The 26,500-nt window shown below is 38.8% G+C and overlaps 1 protein-coding gene across 3 annotated transcripts in view; it reads right to left on the bottom strand.

Moving 5' to 3' along the window:
* Positions 1 to 26,500, bottom strand: part of LOC115215078 (G protein-coupled receptor kinase 5) — a 480,808-nt gene that overhangs the window by 10,921 nt on the left and 443,387 nt on the right. For 2 of the 3 annotated variants that reach the window (XM_036505440.1, XM_029784237.2), the window contains exons 9-15: positions 24,497 to 24,534; positions 24,152 to 24,241; positions 19,941 to 20,029; positions 17,320 to 17,439; positions 11,975 to 12,112; positions 10,431 to 10,568; positions 5,632 to 5,766 (exon numbers count right to left, since the gene is read on the bottom strand). In XM_036505440.1, coding sequence (XP_036361333.1) covers positions 5,632 to 5,766; positions 10,431 to 10,568; positions 11,975 to 12,112; positions 17,320 to 17,439; positions 19,941 to 20,029; positions 24,152 to 24,241; positions 24,497 to 24,534 — 748 coding nt within the window. Of the gene's footprint in view, positions 1 to 4,667; positions 5,767 to 10,430; positions 10,569 to 11,974; positions 12,113 to 17,319; positions 17,440 to 19,940; positions 20,030 to 24,151; positions 24,242 to 24,496; positions 24,535 to 26,500 lie in introns of those variants that run through there. The other variant, XM_029784236.2, reaches the window with a different exon arrangement.

The following is a 26,500-nucleotide window of genomic DNA, read 5'->3' as shown; positions in this document are numbered from 1 at the left end:
CACACTGGGTAAATTGCTTAGCAGCATTTCGTCCGTCTTTATGTTCTGAGTTCAAATTCTGCCACAGTCAACTTTGCGTTTTGTTTTTTTGGGGGTCAATAAAATAAGTACCAGTTGAGTGCTGGGGTTCAGATCCCTGAAATTGCTGGCTTTGTGCCAAAATTTGAAACCTATATATTTATCAACCTTGAAAGGATGAAAGGCAAAGTTGGCTGAGACAAGATTTGCACTCAGAGAGTAAGAGAGCTGGAATGATTACTGCAATTTACTTGATGCCACAGTAACTCTGCCAGTTGCCCCCCCACCCCACCCCAATATATTTGTTCCATATCCATTATTTTTCCCATGCTACTATGCATTGTTGGACAGGAGCTGTTTGAGACAGTGTTTTAGCATTAGATGCCACCCACTCTTATTACCAACCTTCACCTGTTTTCCAAATAAGGATTTTTGTTTTTCTACAGATCTTTGAAAGGGACTGGCTGTAATTAATAACATTCTAATATATACATGCACACACACACACATATATATATATATATATATATATATATGGTATAGTATAGAATAGTGGCTGCTTTCTTATATACGAGCAAAGCCATTGCTAGAAAGAACCACTGAAACCTGAAATAAGTTATTGATAAAGCAATGTGAAGCCCTTATATGGATATAAGATAGCTTCCACAGAGGTTTTGCCTACCAATACCACTTACAACACATTGAATGGTCTTGGGCCTAAGTATAAAATACTCACCCTTGGTGTGGTACACTAAGACTGAACACCAGACCATGTGACTACGAAGTAAACTTCTTAACCACACATCCATATCTGCACCTATTATATCCATCCATCTTCTTCTGCTCATCTTTCCTGAAAGGGTCACAGAGAGAGAGTTCTGAGGCACCTCTCTATTTAGTTCTACAAGAAGCAGCTGTCATAACACCTTTCGGCTGGAAGCTTAGCATGACCAACTGCTATGATGGATAATATCCAACCATCTCATTCTTGAACTACCACTAAGTCTCCTGCTGGTTGGTTCAGTTTGAAGAATCTGTCTTGTGATTGTTTCCTGTGACATAGTGCCAGAGGTATGACTGCTCAATGTAGAGAAGTAGTGGGTTGACCGCAGAGACTTCTTGATCGCTGAATGTTGCACCCTGTCGAGAAACATTACTCCAGAGGTCCTTTGGAGGAATTCTATTTCAATTGCTTGTATTCACAAATGAACTCTTAGTTCTATATGGCTTAGTGGTTAGGGTGTTGCACTCATGATTGTGAGATCGTGGGTTTGATTCCCAGACCCAGGCATTGCATTGTGTTCTTGAGCAAAGCACTTCATTTCATGTTGCTCTGTGATTATTTCGACATCTGACATGTGGCACCTGTTGCACCTGTACAGGTAATGTCAATCTGATGGAGAGGGAGTGAGCTTATGCCTACACCAACATTCAATCACTATAAACAAATCACCTGTGTGGTTGTTCGGTAAGAAATTGTCGAACCCTCATATGTTGTCTAATGATGGGAGATTCCATTATGTGTGTGTGTGTATATATATGATGATGGACTCTCCCATTGAAGATGGTGTATGAGCGTTCAGCTTTTTTGACATCATTCAGCAAGAAAATATGTGGGGGAAAAAAATCTGGGATCTTGGAAGTTCATGCAAAGATCTGTAGAATAATAAATCCTTAATTTGGAAAAAAACTAGTAAGGGTCAGTGCCAGGAATGGAATTTGGCCATAACACACTGCCCCAACAAGCCTCATTTGACCCATGCCAGCATGGAAAAGCATATAGGATGATGATAATGATGATGATTACACACACGCACACATATACATATGTATAAAGATAACAAAATTTTGGAAAAAAAAACACAAAATAAAAGACAAACAAAACAATGAAAAAAAACAGAAATTGTGCAGTAATAACAGTAGTGGTAGTAGTGGTGGTGGTGGTGGTGGTCGTGGTAGTAATGGCAGAAATATAAATGCAAAATATTTCAAGAACAAGATTTCATAGGAATGGAAGTTAGCAAAGAAATTAAATAAAAAACATAACAGAACTAAAAAAAAAACAACAACAATAAAAGACAACAAAGAAAAACAATTTATTCCATTGCTAGGAAAATGGAAATGGTGAGCTGCCCCACCCCCAATCATCTGACAAGTGTCTTTACAAGGGTATGAGTGTGTGTGTGTGTATATATATATATATTATATATATATATGCGTGCACACACACATCTATATTAAAATATATATGTATGTGTGTGTATACACATACATATATATATATATATATATATATATATATATATATATATATATATAAAGAAAAGGGAAATAAAGAAAGCTTCGAGCAATGCAGAAAGTTTTTCCAGGTGTAAAGTCCCATCCTGAGAAGGAGGCAGTGCAAGAAATATTTAGTTACATTGATTTGATTTTAAACTGCTTGGCATTTGGGATCGCAACAGCAGCAGCAACTCTCCAACCGTTGGTTCGTGTAGTGGTGGTAGAAGATGGTTGCTGGTGGAGTATGTTATGAGGTTGGTCACCGTTGTCATAAAATATGCCATCAACACCATCTTCCGCCACCATGTGAAAAAAGACAAAATGATCAACAGTTGGAGAGTTGCTGTTGCTATCCCAAATGCCAAGCAGCTTAAAATAAAATAACACAATCGATGTAAATAGAGATTTTTTGGAACTGCCTCCTTCTGAAGATAGAACTTTGCCCCTGAAATATACAAGTTTTTGTAAAACTCTCTGAACTGTAGGAAGCTTTCTGATTTCCTTTTTCTTTCATTTTCTACTACAAGAGACATACATATGAGAGTAAATGTTAAACTACAATGAGAATATATTGTATACAGATGTGAATGTGAGTGTGGGAGAGAGAGAGAGAGAGATAGGTTTAAAGCGTCTCAACTAAAATTCTTGCAGACTTATAATCAATGACATGTCAGTCACAAGCATCCATTCATATTTTCAGACATATTGTGTCTAATATGGCTCAGTGGTTAGAGCATTGGGCTGACAATCATGAGATAGTGAGTTCAATTTCCGGACTGAGCTCTGTGTTGTGTTCTTGAGCAAGACACTTTATTTCATGTTATTCTAGTTCATTCAGCTGTAGAAATGAGCTGTGACATCACTGGTGCCAAACTGTATTGGTCTTTTTTGCCATTCCCTTGGATAACATTGGTGGCATGGAGATGGGAGGCTGGAGTGCATGGGCAACTGGTGGTCTTCCAAAAACAACTTTTCCTGGACTTGTACCTCAGAGGGTAACTTTCTAGGTGCAATCCCATGGTCATCCTTGACCGAAGGGGATCATTCTTTCTCTCTCTCCCCATATATATTATTAATATGTCCACTGTTTACAGCAGTAGTTCAAGGGACATTTAGTTATTTTGTTTAGCAGTTTGAGCAACTGGTTTCAAATTTTAACACAAGATCAGCAATTTCAGGGGAGGAGTAGGGGAAGTCATTTACATCAACCCCTGAATTCAATTGGTATTTATTTTATCGACCCCGAAAGGATGAAAGGCAAAGCCATCTTCAACAGTATTTGAATGCAGAATGTGAAGACAGACAAACTACTGCAAAGCATTTTGCTTGGCGTGCTAAAGATTGGGCCAGCTTGCCACTTTAATAATAATCCTTTCTACTATAGGCACAAAGCCTGAAATTTTGGGGAAAGGGATTAAGTCAACTGGGACTTATTTAATCGACCCTGAAAGGATGAAAGGCAAAGTAGACCTTGGTGGAATTTGAACTTAGAATGTAAGGACGGACAAAATGCTACTAAGCATTTTGCCTGGTGTGCTAACAATTCTGCCAGCTCACCGCCTTAGTAAATAATGATGATGATGATGATGATGATATCTCTAATTTAGGCACAAGGCCAGCAATATTGTGCATTTGACTGGTACTTTATCAACTCTGACAGGATGAAAGGCAGAGGTGATGTTGATGGGATTTGAACTCAGAATGTAAAGAGCTGGAAATAAATATCCTAGGCATAGACATGGCTATGTGACTGAGAAGTTTACCTCCTAATCACATGGCTCCGGGTTCAGTTCCATTGAGTGACACCTTGGGCAAATGTCTTCTACTATAGCCCCAAGCCAACCAAAGCGTTGTGAGTGGATTTGGTAGAAAGAAACTGAAAGAAGCCCACCATGTGTGTGTGTGTGTGTGAGTAAGTATGAGTGTGTTTGTTTGTGCCTCCTTGTCATGATAGCTGTAAATGAGTGTCACTGTCATACAAGCAGTGTCATTCATTTCCAATATTCTGTGAAAATGTCTGGCCATGGGGGAAGTATTGCCTTGCTTGGAAATAGATGAGGGTTGGTGACAGGAAGGGCATCCGGCCGTAGAAAAAAAATCTGCCTCGATATAAACTTCCATTTGACCCATGCAAGCATGGAAAAAGTGGACCTTAGAACAATGACGATGATGATGAAGATGAAGATGGCAATGACAATGATGATTTTTCTCTAATGCACTAATGATTCAGCCCTACAAACACCCGTAACGATAAGGGTTTATGGGAGGGGAAAAAAAAAAGCAGCGAGATGAAGACAGATGTAGTTTTGTGCAGTGACTGCAACAGGCATTCTATGCATGCACTATGGTCTTACCTGCTCCTACCGGTCAAGAGTGGTCAAAATGGCGGTGGTGGAGAGCAGATTGAACCCTGAACACTGTGTATTGTAATTACAACTAATTAACTAGTCTACATAGATAATTGTTGCTGTTGTATAGATTCCCCCCCTCCCCATTCGCCTCCCTCCCTCTCTTTGGTCAGGTCTGGTTGAGTTTGACCCTGCAGAACCTGCAGTGTGTTTGTGGGCTGACATATGACCGGGTGCAGCATGTCATGCGCGGATGGTTTGTTCCATTAAATAAATGCTTGGGTTGTAAGGTTGGCCTCCTTTGATTAACATTTAGGGGAGATAGAGAAAAAAAAAAACTAAACAAAACAAAAAAAGTTGAAGTATAAGAGAGGGAGTGATGTGTGAGAGAGAGGGAGGGAGGGAGTGTGTGTCTTTGAGGGAGAGTATGTATGAGTAAGAGGAGTGCATGAGAGGGAATGTGTGTGAGAGAGAGAGAGCGAGAGAGAGAGAGAGGAAGAAATGAAAGAGAAGTGAGTTGTGTAAGAGAGAGGTCGGAGAAAAAGAGTGTATATAAAAGTGAGAGAGAGAGAGAGAAAGAGAAAGAGAGTGTGTGTGTGCATGTGAGAGAGAAAATGAAAGAGAAAGAGAGAGCATGTGTGTGTGTGTGTGTATAAAAGAGAGGTAGGAGATTGTGTGTGTGTGCGTGTGAGAGAGAGAGAGTGACAGAATGATAGACAGACAGAAGAGAGTATAAGTGTGAGAGAGAGAAAGAAAGTGTACATGTGTGAGAGAGGGAAGAAAGTGTGTGTGTGTGTGTGAGAAAGGAAGTGAAAGAATGGAGCACCGAGGATATAAGCAACGTTGTGACCATTGTTCTTCATAGCATCTGCATAAGTGGCATCCGGTTATCGAAGGTGTGGTGGCGCAGCGATCAGACATCGGTGGAGGTGTCACCGCTATGACTGGAACAGATCTTGAAGAAGTCAGTACAACTGCTACTTACCCGCCTACGACGCAAGATTCGATCTAGTAAGCCAGGTCTGGGAGGCGGAGGCGGCTGGTCCTCCAGTAGGTCTGGTGAAGGGGTAAAGTTTTCACCGAACACATTCAATTCTTTAAAACATTCTGTCTCAATCATCTGAAAAAAGAAAAATATTACACCAATTTATGTATTTTTATATAAAATCTTATTGATTCCTCTTTCTCTCTTTCATATATATATATATATATATATATACGTATTAATCAAAGCATACAATATTATATATATCAGTTACAGCCAATTTTATCAATCGGTTTCACACTAGGGGTTCAACAGAGTGCTAGGTAACAGTCCAATAATGTAACCTTGCACTCTTCAGAGGTAGCTGTCATGGAATGAAGTAAGGTGACTGCTCTCTATTGTTGGAGGTGAACAGACATCTGGTTTCACAGAACAGTTGCCATATTTCATTCCATAATGGCTACCTCTGAAGAGTTCAGGATTACATAATCAGACTGTTACCTAACACTCTGTTGAACCCCTAGTGCAAAACTGATTGGTAAGATCAGTGGTAATGCATATATGATACTGTACATTTCGATTCACATATCCATTCTACTGACAGACATACAAATGCATTTTGTTTACGGACTCTTAGCTGGCTTACACACACATTAATTAACTTTTTAGTTTAGCTCGAGAAGTTACTGTGGTCTGTATATAAAATGCATTGACAATCACTAAATATACTGAGTGCTTTTCATTGATGAACCTAACATCAAACATGCAAGTTATAGAGTAGTGGTTCCCAACCTGGGGTCCGCAGACCCTGGTGGTCTGTGAACTAATTCAGATATATATATATATATATATATATATATATATATATATATTATAATAAAGGGTAAAAATTATTAATGATTCTACCAGGGGGAAATAAAAACCTTATAGGTAAATTTTACAAATATTTTAATAATTATATACATCATTGTAACAAGGGATTGGCTATAAGCCTCTCCATGCACTAGAAAAATAGATGCCAAAAGACGCTATTACCACCTTAAAAACTCAAAAAAATTAAACACAGGTTGTAGTCAGGCAAAAGAAAGATAAAGAATTAAACTTTTGGTTTACTGTGTACAAGATCCTGTTTCAAGCTTAAAGTAAAAAAGTTTTACTTACTGCTCTCATCAGCAAAGATATTCCATAGTATAAATTGATGAGTATTTACACATATATATGAGCAGCGGCTTTGTACTGCAATATATATATACACTTGTAGAAATATACAGTAAAGTAGAATTTCCATCTTTCTTATACATGGTTAACCAAAAGTTTAATTCTTTATCTTTCTTTTGCCCGATTACAACCTGTGTTTTATTTTTTGGAGTTTTTAAAGTGGTAATAGCGTCTTTTGGTATCTATTTTTCTAGCACATGGAGAGGCTTATAGCCAATATCTTGTCATAATTATGTATACAATTATTAGAATATTTGTAAAATTTACCTATAAGGTTTTTATTTCCGCACTGACCCCCTGGTAAAATCATTAATGATTTTTACCCTTTATTATAATTAATATTTGAAAAATTTACTCCTTGATCAAAACTGCATCTACTGCAGAGTATGTTTTGATATAATTGTAAAAAAAAGATGGGAATTCTATTTTACTGAATATTTCTACGAGTGTGTGTGAGTGTATATTACTGTACAAAGTCACTGCTCATATACAAATGTATAAATACTCGTCAGTTTAGCAGTAAGTAAAAATTTTTTTACTTTAAGCTCGAAACAGGATCTTGTACACGGTTAACCAAAAGTTTAATTCGTTATCTTTCTTTTGCCCGACTACAACCCGTGCTTTATTTTTCAGATTTTTTAAGGTTGTAATAGTGTCTTTTGGTGTCTATTTTTTCTAGCGTAGGAGAGGCTTATAGCCAATCACTTGTTATAATCATGTATATAATTATTAATATATATATATAAATATATATATATACACACACACATAAGGATAAGCACTTTAAAAAGGGTTTGTGGTAAAACTCATTCAGATAAAAAGTTTGGGAACCATTACTAAAGACATATAAAAAGTGTAGCAGTATTGTAGCCGGAGCCAGAGACCTCCTTCGGTCATGAATGACCATGGGGTTGCACCTAGAAAGTTACCCTCCTAGTCACAGGTCTGAGCAAGGTGGTTTATGGAAGACCAGCAGTCGCCCATGCATACCAGCCTCCCCTCTCCACGCCACCAGTGTTATCCAAGGGAAAGGCAAAGGCCGATACAGCTTGGCACCCAAGTGATGTCAGAACTCATTTCTACAGCTGAGTAAACATTAGCAACGTGAAATAAAGTGTCTTGCTCAAGAACACAAACCGCAGCCTGGTCCGGGATTCGAACTCACAACCTCAAGGTCATAATTTCAACGCTCTCCCCCGACATAACAGAATGTGGTTCAACACATAAACTAACATGTAGAATCTTGCAGACCAAGTCCCCAAACAAAATATATATACATATACATACATACATACATACATATATATATATATATATATAAATAAATAAATAAATAAATAAATAAATAAATAAATAAATAAATAAATAAATAAATAAATAAAAGGCAGCTGCAGTCTGGCCAGCTCCTGTCAAACCAGCCAACCCATGCCAGCATGGAAGGCAGATTTTAAATGATGGTCATGATGATATTGTGTGTGTGTGGTATATATATATATATATATATATATATATATATATTATATATATAAGTGTATGTATACAAACACATACACACAAACATAACATTAGGGTTAGGGAAGAAAAGACATTATGAATATAAATTAAAAATCAATTCAATGTTAACAAAGATAATGCAAGAGAGTTGAATATTTCTTTATTTATACTGAAGGTCAGAGACAGACAGACAGACAGAAAGTTGTCAGACTCCAGCCACAGCATCAGGCTGTCTATGGTAAGTGCAACAACTGCACTGTCATAAGGCTGATGACCAACAAATGACCAGCAAGCAGAACTGCAGTTGAGGAAGATCTAGGGCAAAATACTTAACACTGACTAGCAAGGCTGTGGGGTTTCTGACGGAGGAAATGACTAAGGACAGGAAGAGGATGAGGAGGCAGTAGTGGAGAGGAGATGGTGGTGGCTGAATATGTCTGTCCTTCATGTATCAGTAAAGACATGGCTGATAATAACTGCTCTTTAAAACAGGCACAAGGCTAGCAATTTTGCAGGGAGAGGAAGGGGTTAGATGATTCAGTCAACCCCAGGATTTGAGTGGTGTTTTATTTTATTGACACCAGAGGGATGAAACACAAAGCTAATCTCTGCAGGATTTGAATAATAACAGCAACAACAAGAACATTCCATGACTGAGAAAACCTCCTCAGGCATGGCTGTGTGGTAAGAAGCTTGCTTCCCAACCACACTGTTCTGGGTTCAGCTCCACTGAATAGCACTTGAGCAAGTATTATCTACTTGTGAATGGATTTGGCAGACAAACACTGAAAGAAGCCTAAAGAAGCCCTTTGTATGTGTGTGTGCGTTTGTCCCCCATCACTACTTGACAACTGCTGTTGGTGTGTTTATGTCCCTGTAACTTAGCCGTTCGATGAAAGAGACCAACAGGATAAGTACCAGGCTTAAGAAAAAAACAAAAAAAAAAGAAGAATTCTCCAAGGTAGTGCTCCAGCACGGTCACAGTCTAATGACTGAAACAAGTAAAAGGTAAACAGAAACATTATTAATAGCAAATGGCAATCTTTATATCCTACTTAATTAACATCTACAAGATGTTAATTAAGGCAAACACCACAGTATTCACTGTTCTAACACTACATCCATGTTAAGTTGGATATAAAGATTGCTGTTTGGTATTAATACAGATTCCATCATTAATATTTACTTTTTGATAAGCCTGCTGGTTATCTGCAACATCAGAGACTGAAAAGTCACTATTATTTTGTATATCATTGACAGTGAAATCCGGCTGGTATGTGACAAGTGGGTACCTGTCACTGAAGAAGTGCAGCATGCTGAAATCACATGATCTGGCAATTCCGGCACCCATACCAAATGGTTCCCATCTGTTAACATATGTCTGTGCTCTTAATGTTGTACATCTATATGAGAGATTCTCTCAGGGGCAATACTGCAGTATTTCAATAATACATTCACAATAAGCAGGATATAAAGATTGTTCTGGAAAAGTCTACCTGTGCTGAATCCTTCAGGAGCCAGAAATTCAGTTTAAGAAATTTCTTCTCTACAAAATTTCTTCTTAGACTAAATCCTCTTAAAATTCTCAATTAAGAGCTTGTTTTTCTGGTAGGATCTCCGTATTACTCACTGATACCAGGCTTTCTCTACTTTTGGAAATAGCATATAATAAAACTATGAATATAGAATTTACACAAAATTTATAAAAAAATAGATTTGTACCAAATAATCATGCTATTTGTCACTATTTCTCATGGAACTCTTAAGAACCTTCCATGGAACACATGGGTTTCATGAGACTCCAGTTGGAAAATATTGCAATAGTGGTGTGATTTGAGGGAGATTTCATTATTTTTACCTTGTTGAGAAACTATAAACTGACCACCTCAGTGACTTAAGTAAATGACCATGATGATGATGATGATGATACATGTAAACTCAAATTCCAATCCAATGTATACATATTTTGTAAAATGCAAACCAGTTTGCTATAGTAGATGTTCATAAATATTATAATCAATTCTTTAGAAACAATAAAAAACAAAAGAAACAAACAAAAAGAAGGTTGCAATTTTAAGGTGACTCACTTCATTTTGCCAGGGTATTGAAACGCTGCCTGTGTTGAATTTGCTATAGAATGTATCGTCACTTGGATCGAGGTTAACACCCTTTACAGTGGAGAATTGTTCTATGTCCAAAACATCTTTACAGTAAACCGCTCGTGGCTACAATGAAAGAAACAATGAATTCAGGTATATTTACAACACATGGAGAAATACTGGTGGTTTATTATCGCTACAGATAACTTCTGGGTGAATGGTCAACTGTGGTCTGCGGTGAGCGGTTAGCAACCGTAGTAAGTCTGTGAGTGATTTGCATAAAGTAAATCTTGAAGTAATATTTTTGGAGATATTTTACCAAAGTTCATTGAATGTTAACAGCTAAAATGGCCAGCAAGGCAAGTTTGAAGACTGCAAATAAATAGCGTCACCTGTGTGATTGTGACATTTCCTTACAGGTAGGGCACTATATGAAGACAAGGAAACATACACACACATGGGCTTCTTTCAGTTTCTTATTTCTTTACTGCCCACAAGGGGCTACACACAGAGGAGACATAAGGACAGACAAACAGATTAAGTCAATTATATCGACCCCAAAACGATGAAAGGCAAAGTCGACATTGGCGGAATTTGAACTCAGAACGTAGCGGCAGATGAAATACTGCTTAGCATTTCGCCCGGCGTGCTAACATTTCTGCCAGCTCGCCGCCTTGACTTCTTTCATTTTCTGCCAATCAAATTCACCCACATGGTCATTGATCAGTTTGGGGTTACAGTAGAAGATACTTGCCCAAGGTGCCACACAGGACTGACCCTGAAATCACACACCTGCAAACCAAACTTCTTAAGTCACAAAATCTTGTAGAAGTGATTGTGTGTGAACCCCCTTCTTGACTACCACCAAGCAATTTCAAAATCTTACACAATTGCTTGGGTGTGTGGGTATTTTGATAATACCCTGCATAGTTACAGGTTACCCTTTGGCAGTGCACAGCACCTGTTCAACCACTCCACCATGGATACGGCAAAGTCATGGGACTGCAGCATGGCAGGTAGTAAAGAGGCAACGAAAGAGCTCAACTGAGCCAATGGAATCTTAGCTGGATGCCCTTCCTAACGTCAACCACTCCAAGAGTGTAGTGGGTGCTTTTATGTGCCACCGGCATGGGGGCCAGTCAGGAGGTACTGGCAACGGCCATGCTCAAATGGTGCTTTTTATGTGCCACCTGCACAGGAGCCAGTCCAGCGGCACTGGCAACGACCTCGCTTGAATGTTTTTTCACATGCCACCAGCACAAGTGCTAGTAAGGCGACGCAGGTAACGATCATGCTCGAATGGTGTTTTTAACGTGCCATCGGCACGGAGGCCAGCTTGTTGCTCTCTCAATGCTAAAAACATATCTAGACTTGATGCTAAATGCCTAAAGTTTTGGACTTCCTATATTATATGTAATTAGTTTTGTTACTAAATGTCTTGCTTCTAAACATATCCAGTCTTGTCATCATATTCATATACTGTGATAAAGGCAAAAAAAAAGGGAAATGGAACAAAAAGATGTAGCACTTACATCTGGGACAAACGGTGATCGATATAATCCAGCCATTAATCGTTTAAAGTTGATATTTTTGAAAAATTTGTGAGCTTTGACTTCTTTATAACCTGCTTCAGAACTTCCGAGACGTTTATTTGGATCTTTATCTAATAGCTGGAATGAAATAAAGACAATGTGTTAGAGTGAAATAACGCAGGAATTTGTTTATAAGAGGCAACACACACACACACACACACCACACACACACACTGTGGTAAAATTTTCAACAAGCAGTATAGCACTTCATCTGTTAAGAGAGTAAAGATATCATTATAGTAATATGTTTTTAACAGCTTGATAAATAGTGAAATGAATTAATATTTTGGCCAGGAGACCCTGGGTAGGTGTATTTCACAAGGTACTTTGTGGTTTTAATAATAATAATAATAATAATACACACACATACATACAGAGGATGTGATCCTTTCAATTAGCATCCACCAAATCTTCTCTCTAGGTTTTGATCAACTCAAGGCTATAGTAGAAAATACTTGCCAAGAGTGCCACACAAGAGCTTCCTACTATAGCTCCCGGCCAACAAAAAGCCTTGTGAGTGGATGTGGTAGATGGAAGCAGAAAGAAACTGTGTATGTGTGTGTGTATATATATACACACACACACACACACATATACACAGTTTCTTTCTGATTCCATCTACCACATCCACTCACAAGGCTTTTTGTTGGCCTGGAGCTATAGTAGGAAGCTCTTGTGTGGCACTCTTGGCAAGTATTTTCTCCTATATTTCGTTTTGGATTTGGTTTGCAAGATACTCTATGTGAGTTTGTGTATTGAAGCATATTTTGTTGAGTGTGGGGAGAGTTATTCTCTTTTAGTGTCATATTATTTAACACACTCACTGCGCAGCTCGGATAACAGAGTCAACGACTATTGAAAAGGTTGCAAGACGTAATGAATATTTTAGAAAAATAAATAAGTAAATGAGTGGAAACATTACCTGTGGGTGTGTTAAATAACAAGGCACTAAAAGAGAATGACTCTCCCCAGACACAACAATATATATATATATATATATATATATATATATATATACACACACACACACACACACACACACACATACATACATTTATACACACATTTCATAAGAGATTCTAATCAAGATAGTTGTTACTGAAGATTCTTGGCTCGACCCTGTGTTTGAGAAGCTGAGAAAATGTGTGTCCATTCTATGTTGCTGCTAAATACTGATGTTCTAAGGATTGTTTTGTGCTAGGTCAGCCACAAGAGAACAGACCTATGACCAAAGTCAATCTAGCAGCAATCTTCTCCTTTTTATATATGTCGGAGACTATACTGTTGAAGGTATCTGTCTTCTTTCACTACAATAGCTAACATGTGACTTGAGGGATATTTGACTACTATTTCTAGCAGGTTGAGTGTCACATTAAGGCTCCTAAACTGGCTTTCCAGGAGTGACATAGTTGTCTGGATTGGTCCTAGAGGAACTTGATCTCAGAACAGTGAGGCAATGAACTGGAACGCATTTGAGATATCAAACAGCTGAAATATCCAACAGATGAGATCAAACAGTTGAGATATCCAATAGATGTGATAGATATATAACAATTGTGATAACTGACAGATGTGGTGTCTGACATTTGAGACCATCCAACAGATGTGATATATAAAACAGTTGAAACATCTAATGGCTGTAATATGTAGCAAGAGAGTTCTAACAGATGTGAGATCTAACAGATGTAAGATCTAACAGGCATAATATTCAACAGATGAGAGGTCCAGATGCATAACATGTAAATGGATCAATAGAGCGACAGATCCAGTCTGTGATTTTTCTGTGACTAATGAGTAAAACCAGATAACAATCAACAAAGCTGGCAAAATAATCAATGAAAATGATGAAAGTGGTCATAGTGTTTCTTCTAGATCAATATTCTGGTCAGAACATTGCTGTTTCTGTTGAATAGCCCTCAAATCTATGGACAAAGAGAGCTTCAGAAAAACTCAATAAGCAACAAAACCATAGCAACAAACGGCCCTAACATTTAGACAAATATTCAAACGGAATTGCATTAATTAAACAACATAATGGGTATTAAAGCAATCAGCAACATTATTTTGAATAAGACCCACAAAAATAAATAAACAGATGCTGGAAGAAAAACTAAGCTAACCACATTTTGGAATACATTAGTGTGAATGAATTAAAAGAGAAATTAGAAAAAAAAAACCCAAAAAAAAAACCGATTCCATCGTTGTTGAAAAAGTAAAATTAAAAGAGATGATAACAGAAGCAATTATTAATGGCTGATTTTGTGTTTTGATGTTGGAAACAGAATCAGAGGAATTTCTGTGGGAACAAGGAAATTTCCATTTCCTGTAACTCATAAAGCTGGCTTTTAAGAGCATTTTTTTGTTTGGGTGGAGTAGGTTGAGAGAATTTTAGAATTAAATATATATTAACTGCAGTAGGGTTGGCTCACATGACTGGACACACTTGTATAAGTGCCAACAGAAAGGCTCAAAGAGGAACAGTTATCTGTACAAATGCATGTGTGTGTGTGTGTGTGTATATTGTATATATGGTGAAGGCATGTGGCTTAGTAGTTAGGGGATTCAGCTCACGATTGTAAGGTTCCAAGTTCAATTCCCAGTGGTGCATTGTGTCCTTGAGCAAGACACTTTATTTCACGCTGCTGCAGTCCATTCAGCTGGCAAAGGTGAGTTTTACTTGTATTTCAAAGGGCCAGCCTTGTCACATTCTGTGTCATGTTGGATCTCCCTGAGAACTTCATTAAAGGTACACCTGTCTGTGGAGTGCTCAGCCACTTGCACATTAATTTCACGAGCAGGCTGTTCCGTTGATCAGATCAACTGGAACACCAGACATTCTTTTCTACTCTAGGCACAAGGCCTGAAATTTTGGGGGAGGGGGCAAGTCGATTAGATCGACCCCAGTATGCAACTGGAACTTAATTTATTGACCCTGAAAGGATGAAAGGCAAAGTTGACCTCAGCAGAATCTGAACTCAGAACATAAAGACAGACGAAATACCACTAAGCATTTCGCCCGGCGTGCTAATGTTTCTGCCAGCTTGCCCCCTCAGAACCCTAGTCATTGTAATCAAGGGAGCACCAGTTATGTGTGTATATTATATGTATATGCATATTATTATTTTTATGCACACTTTTACATGCTTGAATGAAATTTGTTGAGGTAGATTTTCCAAAGCTGGTTGTCCTTCCTGTCACCAACAATACTCTGTTTCTGAGCAATGTAATATTTCCCCCATGACTAAGCATGCTTTCATGGAAGACTGGAGATGAAGAACACCACTTGACTGATGGTGGCACTTGTTTACAGCAACCATGCATAGTCAAGATAAGGTGACACAAACACACACACACGACAGGCTCCTCTTGGTTTCCATCAAAACACAAGGTTTCACTCAGCTTGGGGCTATAGTAGAAGATACTTGCCCAAGGTGCTATAAAGTGGGACTGAACCTAGAACCAAGTGATTGGGAAGTGAGCTTCTTAATCACATAGCAATGCCTGCATTTATTGCGTGTGTATCATCATCATCATCTTAATGACTATTTGCATGAGTCACTTGAAATTCATTCAGTCAGATTTTCTACACCTTGATGTTCTTCCCGTCATTAACCCTCACCTGTTGCCAAGCAAGATATTTCCATCCAGTTCAGAAGTCTACAGACAAATGGCAGCACAGCTTGTATGGCACTGATGTTTGCTTACAGCTAACAAGGGACGCCAAAGACAAGGAAACGAAAAACAAAAATATCTAAGAGAGACTTTGGTTGAAATATACTGCATTTATTTCAATTAATTTTGAAAGTAACAAAGAATTTAGCAAAATAATTTTGTCATTTATAAGCAGGTATATGGAATGAGCCTTATAAAGGAAATGACCCACCCACCCCAACAGAATTGATATCTTAAAACAAAAGTAGCATATAAAAAGCATTGGTGTGGGTGCTGGTGCCAAATAAAAAGTACTGGTGATGGCACCATGTAAGGAGCACCAAGTACACTCTGCAAAGTGGTTGGCATTAGGAAGGTTATCAAGCTGTAGAATCCAAACCAAAACAGATTGTGGAACCTGGTGCAGCCCCTGGTCTTGCCAGTTCCTCTCAAGCCATCCAACTTAAGCCAGCATGGAAAACAGATGTTAAATGTTGATGATGATGATAATGATGAAGAAGAAGCTTGTTCCAGCTGAACCAGGGGTGGTTTCAGGTTTGCATCAAGAATGGTAACACATACACTAAACTAAACAAACCATGGTTCAGCCAATATAGCCAGTTGACACTGGTTTAACAGATCTGGTAATGTATGTAGGGTTGAGGAATAAACGGATAATAATACTCATATAATGACACAAAAAAGGGACCAGCTCATTGACAGACAGACAGACATATGTATACATACAGAAATCAAATAAGAGTATATTTATATATATTTCTTTACTACCCACAAGGGGCCAAACACAGAGGGGACAAACAAGGACAGACAAACGGATTAAGTTGATTACATCAACCCCAGTGTGTAACTGGTACTTAATTTATCGATCCCGAAAGCATGAAAGGCAAAGTCGACCTTGGCGGAATTTGAACTCAGAACGTAACGGCAGGCGAAATACAGCTACGCATTTTGCCTGGCGTGCTAACGTTTCTGCCAGCTCGCCGCCCTTATATATATTTGTGTATATTGACAAAAGCGTATACAAGTGAAAAACTCATGGTAAGACATATGTACAAATGCACATACATGTATAGGGAGACACTTAAAAAAGGAGTTATTTGTAGACAGATAAAAGAACAGGCAGTCATGGTGATATGAGCACCACACCCTTTTTTTTTTTTTTACTTGTTTCAGTCATTTGACTGCGGCCATGCTGGAGCACCGCCTTTAGTCGATCAAATCGACCCCGGGACTTATTCTTTTGTAAGCCCAGTACTTATTCTATCGGTCTCTTTTGCCGAACTGCTAAGTGACGGGGACGTAAACACACCATCATCGGTTGTCAAGCAATGCTAGGGGGACAAACACAGACACACAAACATATACACACACACTTATATATATATATATACATATATACGACAGGCTTCTTTCAGTTTCTGTCTACCAAATCCACTCACAAGGCATTGGTCGGCCCGAGGCTATAGTGGAAGACACTTGCCCAAGATGTCACGCAGTGGGACTGAACCCGAAACCATGTGGTTGGTTAGCAAGTTACTTACCACACAGCCGCTCCTGTGCCTTATATACAATGCTCATAGTTGATTAATTATTGAATGAATTTATCTCAATACCTGCATACACACTGAACGACATTCTTCACTAAACTTGGACGAATACGTTTCTTGATCTTCCTTCACACGTCGATCAACTTCTTCACGCTTGATCTTTTCTTTGCGAGCTCGAAAGGGTGACTGAAAAAAAACACCAAAAAAGCAATATAAAATAAAACACAGAACAGTGAGTAATCTTTATATATAAAAGTAAGGTTGTGTGTCTGTCTCCTACGATTTAGATTCCTAACTACTCCCACATTTTGCGGTGCAGCTTAACCAAAACCGGGTATCTTATAGTCGTGATTCATATCGAGCCCTTCTGGGTATTAGCACGCATCTATGATGAGTCTACGATTTAAAAAAAAATTTACCATCATTTTTTTCCATTTTAATGCATTTTTTTTGCTATTATATAAGGGAAATAACTCTCTAAAAATGTCTACGATGAGTCAACGATTTAAAAAAAAAATTTACCATAATTTTTTTCCCATTTTTAATGCATTTTTTGCTATTCTTTGGCTATAACTCTCTAAAAATGCTTATATAGTTATTTCCCTCACAACGCCGAGCAATACTGCTAGTTGTACATTATTTACATTTGATGGATATTTGTCCTCATCTTGTTTGTTGTTAACACAACGTTTCGGCTGATACACCCTCCAGTCTTCTTTTTTACTTTCAAATATCCGTCGAATGTAAATAATTTCTCATCTTTTAAATATAGAACAGTGAGTAATTGTGTTATTAACTGAGACTATGGCAATCACATGATGTGGGGAGATCCAGTTAAACTGTAGTGATAATGAGTGTTTGATGGTGATGGTGGTGGTTGTGTTGTTAAACCTTTCGTTACCGTATTTATTTTGAGATGCTCTGTGTTTCTTTCAATTATCTCTCTATATATAAATGGCAGTTTGTCTGTGTATGTTTCTGTGTGTCTGTTAGGTTGTACCCTCACCCTGACCACGGCTTTCAACCGATTCTGATGAAATTTGACACACACATAGCCCAATGTCATAATTCAAAACTAACGCAGCGAAAATTTTGAAAAGTTCCCCCAGTTCTGAAAAAAATCGATAAATTCGACATGGGGTCGAGAATCAGAAACACAAACCACAGACTGTCTAGGGGACGCAACTCCACCTTTTTAACTCTAAAAAAAATTTACCATCATTTTTTCCCCATTTTTTGGCTATAACTCTCTAAAAATGCTTTATAGTTATTTCCCTTACAAACCCGAGCAACGCCGGGCGATACTGCTAGTTTTAAATATAACAAAGAATTTAGTAAAATAACTTAGTTATCATTAAGCTAGTGTTAGGAACATAAATTGTGACTAAGGTTTGGTGGAAGATTTTAATTCAAAACTTACAGAAACAAGACATTTGTACTGCAAAACCAGAGGCAGTTTTGGCCGGGTTGGTATCAAAAGGGTTAATAAAAGAGACTATGATGTCGTGGTAGGATTTGTTGGTAACTGAGACCATAGTAAATGTATGTGCTTATCCCTTTAGCATTCAGATTAATCTGCCAAATGTGATGATTACTTATTCATGTTGTTTTGAATTAATTATGCATAATATTAGCTTTGAGATTCCAATGATATAATTGGATATTTTCAGAATGACATTGCAGGGTAGGTGTGAGAGGTTGGATCTAGCCAGTTTGAACATAAAATAAGTAGAATATTTAGGTCAGATATTGTTGGTTTAAATGCTAAAGGGTTACAAGGAATTCTGTCAAAATTTATAGGGTATGAGACATTTTGGCACAGCTGTTTTGGTACCACCTACTTGGCATCACTGAGTCAACAGATTTATTTGACATTAGAAATTTTAATGCCTTTCTCTCTCTATCTCTCTCTCTGCTTATGTGTTTGAGAGGAAAAATATTTATGCCAATCATATTCAATTATTGAATTATCATCGTAGGAGTGGCTGCGTGGTAATTAGCTTGCTTACGAACCACATGGTTCTGGGTTCAGTCCCACTGCATAGCACCTTGGGCAAGTGTCTTCTACTATAGCCTCGTGCTGACCAAAGCCTTGTGAGTGGATTTGGTAGACGGAAACTGAAAGAAGCCTGTCGTATATATGTGTGTGTGTGTATATGTTTGTGTGTCTGTGTTTGTCCTCCCAACATTGCTTGACAACTGATGCTGGTGTGTTTACGTCCCCGTAACTTAGCGGTTCGGCAAAAGAGACTGATAGAATAAGTACTAGGCTTACAAAGAATAAGTCCTAGGGTCGATTTGCTGGACTAAAAGGCGGTGCTCCAGCATGGCCAAAGTCAAATGACTGAAACAAGTAAAAGAGTATCTCTCTTTCACTGTGCATGTAGTTTTGCCTCTAGTACCAAAAAGTAATGTCACCAAAACAGGTTCCATGTCCAGTCAACCACGCCTAATTGCCAGAGTCCAAACAGCAGTACCTAAATGTCTCATTTCGTAGTTTAGACATATTAATTACAGAGATTAAAACATACATCCTCTCAACAGCCCCTACCACTGGGCCCAAACTCTCTGTTTTGCATTTTAGATTATATCATCTAAACAAAGGGTGTTGATATTGTTTATTAGGGATGTTGAATTTTTCATAGAAAGCAAAATAAGCTGTTTTATTTATTATTTTTTTTTTTTACCTTTCCTTCAATCATTTCATATATGATGCAGCCAAGACCCCACCAATCGGGGCTGAAACAGTATTTTTCATTTTTTACAACTTCTGGGGCTGAAATGAAAAATAAAACGATTTTCTGCCAGACAAAACAAACCACAAGAACAGAAAAGTAGTTAAACAATAAAAGTGATTTTAGTTGGATTAAATAATAGTCAAACCTTAAAAAAAAAAAAAATTCAAATTTAAGAACTCTCTTCTAAATGTAGACACAATTTTGGGTGTTGTCAGCTGTTCTCTGATTGAACATGGTTAAGAAGGAAGGGCACCCAACTATAGAAACCGTACCAAAGCAGACAGTAGGGCTTAGCACAGCCTTCTGATTTGCCAGTTCCTGTCAAAATATCCAACCCATACCAGCACGGAAGGAGAATATTAAAAAGAGGTTATGATAATGAAGTAGGGGCACAAGTTAATATACATATTACTGAGTATGTTATCATCATATGAATTTGACAAATTAATTCTAAGAATTTAGAAGTAATTTTACAATATGGTGTTAGTCAGTAGAAGAAAAATTATCTCCCCTGAAACGTAGACCAGCTTATTTATGAGGTATTTGTTCTCAGCTTGTGAGTGTGTGTGTGTGGTGATGGCCTTATGAACGTCCAACTCCACCAAGAGAAGTCATTTTTTTAAATACTAAGCTGAGATTGATGAGTCTATAAATTCACAAACTTGTAGAAATTCTGAATTTTCACAGCTATTTCAGATATATTTTCAAACTCCACCCATCTAACACCCGTGGACATATTTACAAAGTAAGAAAACAGCACAGCTCCCATGACTTCAGGAAACATTTTTTCATGCTGAGAGTTGCTGAAGCATGGAACAAACTGCCGGCATCAGTTGTTAGTTGTCGGAGCACTGCATCCTTCAAAACTTCCATGCTTCCTGAGATTTGCCAACACTACACTTGATTTTCTCCCCTTCATACACACACAAGCATGTATCTGACTCATACATTGTTCGCTTTCCAGACATTTCTGCATTACTGCATGTACTTTATATGCACTTTCTGACAAGTTGTGGTGCACCTGAGCACTGTATACAATAATTTCATTATTATTATTTCGTCTGGCACCTGTGTCGGTGGACATAAAAAACACCATCCGAGCGTGGCCGTCTGCCAGCCTCGTCTGGCACCTGTGTCGGTGGCACATAAAAAACACCATCCGAGCGTGGCCGTTCGCCAGCCTCGTCTGGCACCTGTGTCGGTGGCACATAAAATCACCCACTACACTCTCGGAGTGGTTGGCGTTAGGAAGGGCATCCAGCTGTAGAAACACTGCCAGATCTGACTGGCCTGGTGCAGCCTTCGGGCTTGCCAGACCCCAGTTGAACCGTCCAACCCATGCTAGCATGGAAAGCGGACGTTAAACGACGATGATGATGATGATGATTATATCAATTACTCAAATATGCAATAATTGCAGCTGTAGGCACAGGAGTGGCTGTGTGGTAAGAAGGTTGCTTTCCAACCATATGGTTCTGAGTTCAGTCTCACTGTGTGACACTTTGGTCAAGTGTCTTCTTCTATAGCCATCAAGTCAACCAAAGCCTAGAGTGGATTAGGTAGATGGAAACTGAAAGAAGCCTGTCGTATATATGTGTGTATGTGTGTGTTTGTGTGTCTGTGTTTGTCCCCCTAGCATTGCTTGACAACCGATGCTGGTGTATTTACGTCCCCGTCACTTAGCGGTTCGGCAAAAGAGACCGATAGAATAAGTACTGGGCTTACAAAGAATAAGTCCCGGGGTTGATTTGCTCGACTAAAGGCGGTGCTCCAGCATGGCCGTAGTCAAATGACTGAAACAAGTAAAAGAGTAAAAGAGAGTAGAGTAGTGGCCACTGCCACCACCACTATCATCATCATCATCATCGTTTTACATTCGCTTCCCATGCTGACATGGACGAGATGGATTGCCTCAGTCATCCAGAGTTATTGTCCTTCAGGTCAATAACATCCTTAGCGTAGTTGGGACTGTATTTCAGAGCTTTTCTTCTCTTCAGAGCCAGAAGATATTTCACTACCCCCCCAAGCAGCTACTGACACTTTACAAAGTTCAACTGATGCCCACAATAAAGTACTATTCCTACACCTGGAATGATGCTACCGATAAACAAATTGCCGTCTTGAATCATATCCAGAAAGATGCTCACCTGGTTGATTGACACTCCAGCCCTTGGGCAACAGGTGTGTTGTCTCCCTTTGTCTCCCCTCTTTGTCTTTTCTTTTTGCTACTACTATTATGATCTCTGTTCCTCTGAGCTGGCGGATCTCCTACCTCCACCACTCAGGCACTCCCATCCCATTCTTCTCTCCCCCGTTTAGCCCTCTTGAGGCACCAAATCACTCTTTTCTTACACAAACCACTATACCCAATCCTTCATTCTCAGAATAATGTCCCTCTGGAATCATCTCCCTACTCATGTCAATCTTGCAGGTGCTAACAGCAACACCTTAAACAAAACATTAATGACATTGACCTACAAAGGTCAAGGGTCAAGGACTGCCCTTTCATCTAATCCCAGCATAATAAAAAACAAAATAAAAAAAAAACCTTGGCAGGTGTGGTTGTGTGGTAAGAAGGTTGCTTTCCAACCACATGGTTCTGAGTTCAGTCTCACTGTGTGACACCTTGGGCAAGTGTCTTCTTCTATAGCCATCAAGTCAACCAAAGCCTTGAGTGGATTAGGTAGATGGAAACTGAAAGAAGCCTGTTGTATATATGTGTGTTTGTCCCCCAATACCACTTAACAACCGGTGTTGGTGTGTTTACTGACCTGTAAGTTAGCAGTTCAGCAAAAGGGGATTGATAGAATAAGTACTAGGCTTAGAAGAAAAAAGTCCTGGAGATGATTTGTTCGACTAAAACCCTTCAAGGTGGTGCTCCAGCATGGCTGCAGTCAGATGGCAAACAAATAAAAGACTGAAATTCACCCCTAGCTTCAACCCTTTCGCATTCAGATTATTCTGTCAAAGATAATGCTTAGTGATTCACATTGCTTTGAATTAAGAAAGCATCATCGTGTAACTTCAAAATCTTGATGATGTGATTACTCTTGTACTCTTTTAATTGTTTCAGTCATTTGACTGCGGCCATGCTGGAGCGCCGCCTTTAGTCGAGCAAATCGACCCCGGGACTTTATTCTTTGTAAGCCCAGTACTTATTCTATCGGTCTCTTTTGCCGAACCGCTAAGTGACGGGGATGTAAACACACCAGCATCGGTTGTCAAGCAATGCTAGGGGGACAAACACACACACATACATATATATATATATATATATATATATATATATATAATATATATATATATACATATATACGACAGGCTTCTTTCAGTTTCCGTCTACCAAATCCACTCACAAGGCATTGGTCGGCCCGGGGCTATAGCAGAAGACACTTGCCCAAGATGCCACGCAGTGGGACTGAACCTGGAACCATGTGGTTGGTTAGCAAGCTACTTACCACACAGCCACTCCTGCGCCTGATTGTTTATTTTTAGAACGACATTGTAGAGTAAGTGTGAGAGGCCAGACCCAGATGGTTTAAACATAAAGCAGGTAGAATATTTCGGCCGGATGTGGTCAGTTTAAATGCTAAATGGTCAACACAGACACGTCCACACCCTACAAAGGAGCAATGAAGCTATAAGAAAAGTTATACAACCCTAGGTAAGCAAACGAAATCAAACAGAGGAGTAATATTGAGACATTACGAACATGTTAAACATAACTTGGGTACTGCTCTTGTCAGATGCCAGTTGGGTAACGTGACTTTGGCACCTTAAGGCAGTGCCACGACTTCCAAAGGTGTCAAAGAGCATTTAGAAAATATATCCCCAACAATGAGAAAAAACAGATGTAAATGTTTGTACATGGAATACCAACTATAAAAAACAAATAAATAAAGATGAAAATAAAACACACACACATACACACAATCAGTTTGACTCAGCTCCATGTGACTTAAAGTTTCATGGGGGTGTGATCACATCCTATACGCCCATGAGACTAAGTCATATGGAGTTGGGTCAAACAGGTTATTTAATATATGTAACACCAACCAAACGTGATGAATGATACTTTATATCGTTTCTTTATTCACTCATATGAGTGTATGTGGGTGGGTTTGTGTGTGTATGTGTAGGTGCATGAGAACGTTACTTACCCATGTAGCCAACTGTGCCGACTCGTCCTCGGATACCTTGCCCAGGTGTTATTTCCACAGCTAGCCCAAGATCAGATATCCGAACATGTCCTGTGATGGTAAAACAGAGAAATAAATAAGCAAATTAAAAAAAAAACAAGAGAGAGAGAGAGAGAGAGAGAGAGAGAGAGAGAGAGAGAGAGAGAGAGAGAGAGAGCAAGGTGAAAGGAAGAGGGATGTATGTTTTGTATATGAACACATGTGTACACACACAAACACACACACATCAATATGTGCATGCAAATGAAATATAAAATTTGGCAAGTTGGAACCAAACGAACGTTGACTGTTAAAGAGAGTACTTACCAAAATCATCCAGTAAAATGTTCTCTGGTTTCAGATCTCTGCAAAGATGTTAAAGAAAAAAGAGAGAGAGAATGAGTGAAAGAAAGAAAATGATTTAACAAAATATGGAGTTAAAGTTTTGGTTTGAGGTGCTTCGTTACAACATTGAGGCTCTACAGACCCAGGGTATTTTCGGATCAAGGTACCATACAGTGGAAATACATTGTCTTTAGGAGAAATAAAGGGCAGTATATTATTATTGGTTAGAGGGTACTATACTGGGTTTACATTACTGAACTGGGGACATTATTTTTACAAAATACATCCACTTAAACATAGAGGTTCTGTTGGAACATACAGTGGTTACCATGAGAGAAACTCTCATATTGGCTTTTGGTGCAAAATGCACTCTTGTTTACATTGCTAGCAGGGAGATAAATGCCTGCAAATCTCCAGTGCCAAGACCACCAGATAGACCATTACTGACAAGACCAAGGAAGGTCAAAATCACTTGAGATCTGGTGGTCTTGGTGCTAGGGATAACAGAGAGAGTTATCTCCCTGTTGGCAATAGAAACAGAAATGCAATTTGCATAAAAAACCAATATGGAAGTTAGTTTCTCTTGCTGTTATTTACTGCAGGATAGTTTGTACTAATATTTTTACAATACCATCAACTAAAATACTCAAGGAAATAATGTTCTAGCATCAGAGATGGTGCTGTTGCTACACATACAAACACCCTAGAACGGTATTTCTTGACCATTTTTAACCTATGGACACCTTTGGTTCCTATTTTACTCTACTGGCCCTACACAGCCATCTGATGTGTATACACACACACACACACACGCACACATATATATACCATAGTGTATTTTTATAATATTATTAGGAATTGTATAAAAAATTAAGATATTTTGAGTATTGTAGAAATATAAGCAATTTACTACATATAAATCTTAACAACAAAATCTTATGTGGACCCCAGGGCCATATCGACTGTGGCTGGGAATCACTGCCTTAGACCCACATTCCACCACTGCTAACACATCTGAGACAGAGTTTCTTATTTCTTTATTGCCCACAAGGGGCTAAACATAGAGGAGACAAACTGACCCTTGGCTCTGACTTGCTCACCATGGGTACTGGCTGATCATGCAACCACTCACTGAAATCTCTTTTCCTGACCATTGCATCATGTATCCTGCCTTCCATTTCCCAACCTGACATTGGTCTTTTTTCTTTTTAGCTGTGGACTTAGGTTACGTTGCTGATCTTGTGCCACATAGCCACTGACACGGTGGATGGGTCTGTAGTCACTTCCCAATCTACCATCAGCGATGAAGCATAGAGTGAAAAAATAAACTCACAAAGCTCCAGTCATCAATTTTAATGTCAAGCTTCATTATCAAGGAAGTAATGACAGCAGAACAGTTATATCACATTACACTGGATGGAAGCACTCCGTCGGTTACGACGACGAGGGTTCCGGTTGCTCCGAATCAACGGAACAGCCTGCTCGTGAAATTAACGTGTAAGTGGCTGAGCACTCCACAGACACGTGCACCCTTAACGTAGTTCTCGGGGATATTCAGCGTGACACAGAGAGTGACAAGGCCAGCCCCTTGAAATACAGGTACAACAGAAACAGGAAGTAAGAGTGAGAGAAAGTTGTGGTGAAAGAGTACAGCAGGGATCACCACCATCCCCTGCCGGAGCTTCGTGGAGCTTTTAGGTGTTTTCGCTCAATAAACACTCACAACGCCAGGTCTGGGAATTGAAACCGCGAGTCCGCTGCCCTAACCACTGGGCCATTGCACCTCCACTACACATTCCACTATATTACATTGTTTTTGAAGAGTATATCTTTGGTATTGCCAGCACCATATTCCCAATATATTGTTGAGGGAGGCAGTTTTTATGACCAGAGGCCTTGCCTGACATTCATCTTTACTTTGTTTTCATATTAAATACTCTGTTCCATTTATCCTTGCATGCCAAATAAAACTGCTGGGCAGTTTGC

Source organism: Octopus sinensis, linkage group LG8, assembly GCF_006345805.1.
Source record: "Octopus sinensis linkage group LG8, ASM634580v1, whole genome shotgun sequence".
Taxonomy (NCBI): domain Eukaryota; kingdom Metazoa; phylum Mollusca; class Cephalopoda; order Octopoda; family Octopodidae; genus Octopus; species Octopus sinensis.
The sequence above is the reverse complement of the archived record's forward strand: the minus strand, read 5'-3'. Positions and strand labels throughout refer to the sequence as shown.